This window comes from Echiichthys vipera (assembly GCF_963691815.1).
Source record: "Echiichthys vipera genome assembly, chromosome: 10".
Taxonomy (NCBI): Eukaryota; Metazoa; Chordata; class Actinopteri; order Perciformes; family Trachinidae; genus Echiichthys; species Echiichthys vipera.
The window spans coordinates 14,326,078-14,331,778 of NC_139835.1; the positions used below are offsets into that span (position 1 = coordinate 14,326,078).

Below are 5,701 nucleotides of genomic sequence, written 5' to 3' on the forward strand. Positions count from 1 at the left end.
ATACATCTTTATTAATGTATACATTATGTACAATAATAAGTTATATATACAGTTATACTTTGGTTCTGTGATGAGTCTGTGTGTTTCTACTGTACATGTTCTACTATACTGTATGTGCTACTGAGGTAAGTAATCCATGTTTGGCTTCTCATCTCCTTATATGTGTCAGGCATGTTGCCTGTCTTAAACCAGGGCTTGAGTCTATTTCAATTCAATACAGCTATTAGATTATTTATAAAATTATAAAACAAAATTCAACTGGATTTGATAAAGACAACCCTGCTCTAAGAAGACAGTATAAATGTAAGCTTTTTATTTTCCTTGACAGGAAAATGTTGAAGGAAAAAGAAATTGAAGACATGCCTGATAAACATGCGCTTTAATTAATTTAAAGTACTGGAGTCCAGCCCCAGAGTTTACCGTGAAAAATATGAACAAAAAAGCAATAGCAAAAACCACTTGGCACTTTGGCAGGAGTGATGTGTTGGATTTTGTGCTGAGCGGTCATCAGACATTATGGTGAAAACATCTAACTTCAGATATCAGTCCTATTCCCGGAAATGGCATCGAAGTAAGTCTTGGCATTGCTTGTTAAAATTGGCCTTTGCAGCGTACTGCAGGGTTTTGAAGCTTAACCACTGGAGAAAGCAGGACCTGTAGCATCATACCTGTTCACATCATCACTATTAATGCAGCTAAGATGAACACAGTTTAAACAAAGTTTAACTTATCGACTTATCGTCACCCTCCGTCTCTGTACGTAAAACCTTTAACCAGCTTCAGCTGCCTTTCAGAGGTGGGCATATTGTTCTCATTTGCCATATTGGTCCCACAGGGGAGAGGGGAGCTTAAATCCTGTCTGAGCATGACTGAGCTGACCACAAAAGCTGAGTAAGGTCAGACCTTATGGGACAACCGTAGCGATGCTTCCACCACAACCGGCTGCATTCTTGTACCGTTCACAGTGCAGCAACCCTGGGGGCAGTTAGTCATGCCTCTGCTGTGGCATCTCTCTTTTTAATGCAGGCTTTTTACAGCTTTTCCACTGGGCTTTCAGTGGTTAAGTGGCCCTAAATGCTTAATTGGGTGCTGGAAATCACAGGCACTTTGCACCCGCTCTGTAAACCACAACACTTCAGCCTATTAGGGGCCCGGGGAGCCACACGCCAAATAATTAGGGCTGGCGGCAGCACTGCACCGCAGTATTGGGGTAAAAGGGGAATAAGTGGGGAGAGGAAGAATTATGAGGGGGGGGTCACAGATTGGGTCACTTCTGCACTGAGGAAGTAGTTGCCGCAGCTGTGGGTGTGTGTGTGTTAAAGTTCAGGAAAGGCCCCGATCATACAGGGTGAGTTTTAGCAGCCTGGGGTTGCTTTTGGTAATTGTTTTCAATGAGGGTCAAGTGTTATGTTTTGCTGAGCGCCTCACGTTTTTCTGCTCTATGCACCTTGTTTTTGTGCCCTGAATGCCTTAAGTTGAAAAAACTTCAACTGAGAGCAGAAAAGCAACCAACGTCATTTAACTTCACAGCAAAATAATGGTAAGGCTGAGGTGATTCTGTGGTTATTTAGCAATAATCACAAAAGACACAACCGGCAACAATGATCGGTGTCCAACAAAAACAGTTTAAACAGTTTAGATTCAGATTTCTGACTGATTCTTTTTTTTAAGTACGTTATGATTGGTTGAACTTTTCTGTAAACTACATGTATATTTGTGATCAGTGTTTCCACACTGAACACACCTGGTAATCCATTAATAAAGCTCACTTGGAGTTTTTAAAGAAACATCATCACAGAATCAACCTGAAATTTACAATTTTACAATTTTCAAGCATTTAATTAAAAATACCAACATGTCTATAAAAAATTCTGTTCTGTAATGTTGACTATAATCTTGTGTGTGCTGGTGACAATTCAGTAAGAGACACTAGGTGTCCCCAAAATGCCCAAACACAGTTTACCAGATGAAAACTGAGCTTAATGATGTTTTAGCATTTCTAGCTGGGCATTATGATTGCATTTTAAGTGGGGCGCTCATATCTGCTGTCTTTGTATGACAACACCATAGCTGTAGGCACAGTTATGCATATTAACTGATGCCGCAGTCAAACGAGGTCCTAACATTAACATCTAGTTACATCAGCTGCAGGATTAACCTGCTGATTTTGGTCCTGATCAGACGGTTCAGGGAGAGCACAACTGAGAAGGCATCGTCAATCCTCCCACTTATGATGCACCAGTGTGCCTACAAGATAGGCACTTGCCTGGTGCCGATGCAGTGGAGCTATTCAGTAACCATTTTCATCAGCAACAAGATTTTGTAACAAAACTGACTGTGTTGCGTCCAGCGCACAGTTAATCTAGCTTTTTGTTAAAATCCCTTAGCATTTGAGAAAGACTAAAATAAAATAGAAATTGTGATTATTGTATTCTTGCAGAGGAGAAAATATCTGAAGCAGCAAACTGCTGTAGAGAATAATATTAATCTTTGGTCTTTTTTGTCTTTCTCAAACTCTAGCACTTCAGAAAGACAGAACATTAAGGTCACACAAAGTATTTAGAATACTATCTTCATGGCAGAGAAAACCCATAATAGGAAAGAAAGGATTGTGCACCGGGAGGTCCACTGACATTCTTCATGTGATAGGGGTAAGGTGTATACTGTATATGTGCTGTCCTCTTTGTCAGAGCATTATGTGTCCCTACATACATGTATACTGTAAGGCATCTGAGTCTTTCAAGTCTGTGCTCCAACACATATTTAGACGCTGGCGCAGCGCTGGGATGGAGATTGGCATGGGGATGGACAGACCAACTGGCTGTGAAAACTGCTGTTGCCCTGCCGTCCGGCAGCTGCCGCCATCTCACCGCTTCCCAGCACGTCAGAGCAGAGCGACTCCACGGCGTCCAGCCTCTCGATCTGTACCAGGCGGGTCAGGAGGTCGGGGATGCTGTAACCTGCCGTGCTCACTCTCTCGAAGAGCTGCAGGCCGTCGCTCATGCCACCGATCTCGTCGCGCTTTAGCCCGAAGCTCTCAGCCAGGTGCCTCCATGTCTTCACCACGGCTGCCTCGCTGCTGTAGGAGGAGCTCAGCATGCGGCTGGCCTTCTCCAGACAGTCAAAAGGAAGCTCTGTTGGGCTCAGGCCTGGAGAGGGACAGGAGTGTTAGACGTGACTGAGCATTAGATAAAATTTAGCAATGCTAGTGGTGTGGCTGTATGGATAACACACAAGTATTGCAGTGAAATTTGGCACTGTTATTCAAGGTTCCCTAAATATATTCTAATGACTCTTCCTCTAGAGTCATTTATTTTGTCCAAAAATGTGGTATTTGACCAAATAATTGCATAACTAAGCTTCACTGTGTGTTTAGTACCAATCCTAGACTATATATAATGGACGATGTGTCTCCACTTCCTCCCCCTGTATTAAAGTGAAGCCAAAATATCCCCAATATGGGCGATGCCATCTTGTAATTTTTGAGTGTGCGAAGGAGCGATCATGGAGCTGAAGTCCCACCCATACACCTGCCCAACCAAGCGCAAGTCAACCACAGCTATCAATCAATCATGATGTTTCCCCCCTTTTTAAAAAAAAAAAAAAAGCATCTAACAACTAATTAAAACCAAACCTAACTCTAAAAGTGAAGACTTAAACCTAAATTGACAGGAACCATCTTTTGGAAAAATTTGACGTCATTCCACTAACATAGAGGTGGTGGGGTTGATGACCTAAACTACTAGCCTAGTGAGACCATCCTGATCTCGCAAGCTCCATTGTATTTTACTCACAGATCAGTCTGGTTACGTGTAAGAGAGAAAAATTGGAGCCAATCAGCGTCAGATTTGAGGCGGGGGTAAGTGTGACGGAACACATGCAAATCCGACCTGGTGTAGAAACATTTTCAGACAGTTGTATCCCTAATTCTGTTAGCCGCTCGCTAACGCTTTTATCTCTTGGATCTTTCTGCTGGAATATGAACTGGGCACCCGACATGTTATTTACTTTCTGAGCTTTGCCCCGACGCTCTGTTTGTACGTCATACTCTCCTTTGATCTGATCTGTTGTTTTGGCCCAATAGACAGACGGTTTATCCAATCTAGCAACCAGTATTTTTGCCCCTTCCCAAAAGATCTCCAAACAAGAGTTCCCAGAGTCAGGTTGCTAAACTGCAGTCAGCCAACAGGGGTGATCGAGCTGTTTCTGTGTGCATTTTTGCATCACCTTTGGGAACCTGTCAAACTGTCCATCTTAAAGTCCATAGTGCAAATTATCAAATGTTATCATCCTAGCACATTAGATGTGAACAAGTCAGGAATTTTGTTTATTTGTGGAAAACGAGGCCTGCAGAGTGAGGTAATGACTTCTTTCTGGGTCCGTTTCACTTCCTAAAGCAATTTTCTTTAAAGTGACAACACAGTTCATACAAATAGTTTATCTTCAGCAGAAAGAAGTCATATACCCCCACAGAACTGGCAGAAATCAATCCTTGATTACAACGCTTGGTAAGGTGGATATTTTCTGACTTACCCTCTGTCACATTGCAGGCTCTACCATACAGATCCAGGATCTTTTTCCTTCGACTCTGTAGCATCTGTGTGGTAGGGGGAAAAACAGCATTACGTTATTTCCAGATGAAACTGAACTCAGGATCTGTTCACAATCACATATTTAACTTAGAGTAACATCTTTAAAAACTTTATCTTCCTACCCCGGGGGTTTTATTGTTGTTGCTGATTGCGTTCACACTGCCGATGTGGTTGGTGCTGGCAATGTGGTTGACGTTGCCAATGTGGTTGGGACTCGGGATGTTTTTGGCCTGTCCAGCTGCAATGGTGGGGGCCCCGTTGCAGGCTCGGTCCCGCTCCAAGAGGCCCAGAGACAGCAGGCAGAGGTCGGGTTTGTTTCCCAGGTTGACGAGGCACAGGTTGGGGTTGTTGTTCTCGGCTGAGCCTTGCTTGTCAGATGCTGCCTCCTCGTCGCTGTCGATGCTGCGGCTCAACAGCTGTTCGTTCTCTGATGATGCATCATTTTCACTGCATGCACAAACACACACATATTCGACTATATTTACATGCCCACATACTTATTGGTAGCCCATATAACACTTTAAATGTGCGTGATCCCCTGCCAGGGATTAGGTCGCGTTGCACTCCGAGACATCAGCTAGTTATCTCCATAGATTGTAAGTGTGGTCCTGGAAACACCTATTACCTTTGTTCCTGATGATTTTAAGATGGCAACCAACCCAACCCTTTAAAAAAAAACAGAACTACCCTTTATCCAACCCATCCAAATAACTATAGACCTATCTTTAAATTTCCATTCATCTCAACCACAGCAGCTCCTTGAGGCAATTGAACGTCACTCATACGAGCTGACAATGGCGGAAACCTAGGTAACTAGGTAACCTAGTGGGTCCGTTCAACTGCATCTATTACCACTGCTGACGACATACAGTTGTATCTTCAGTATAGCCAAAGGACAGGTGTAATATTGGTGCCCTCCATGACTGTTGTTAAGGAATGGCTTTATAAAAAAAAAAATATCACCTCCCATACAGTTGTCATGAAAGAATGAAAAAGCCCTTTCCTTAAAACAAAGTAAAACTATTATCCAATCACAAAGAACCTAATAAAAGACTGTCCTCAGTGTGCAAGAAAAAACATTTGTATAATAGGGATTTTAGATAAACTAC

At 42.8% G+C, this 5,701-nt stretch overlaps 1 protein-coding gene across 1 annotated transcript in view; it reads right to left on the bottom strand.

Moving 5' to 3' along the window:
• Positions 1 to 265: 265 nt before the first annotated feature.
• edar (ectodysplasin A receptor) overlaps positions 266 to 5,701 on the bottom strand; it is a 41,140-nt gene continuing 35,704 nt past the window's right edge. Inside the window, exons 10-12 of the mRNA XM_083921957.1 lie at positions 4,715 to 5,039; positions 4,534 to 4,597; positions 266 to 3,149 (exon numbers count right to left, since the gene is read on the bottom strand). Of these exons, the coding sequence (XP_083778083.1) occupies positions 2,764 to 3,149; positions 4,534 to 4,597; positions 4,715 to 5,039 (775 nt within the window). The 3' untranslated portion in view covers positions 266 to 2,763. The remainder of the gene's footprint in view (positions 3,150 to 4,533; positions 4,598 to 4,714; positions 5,040 to 5,701) is intronic.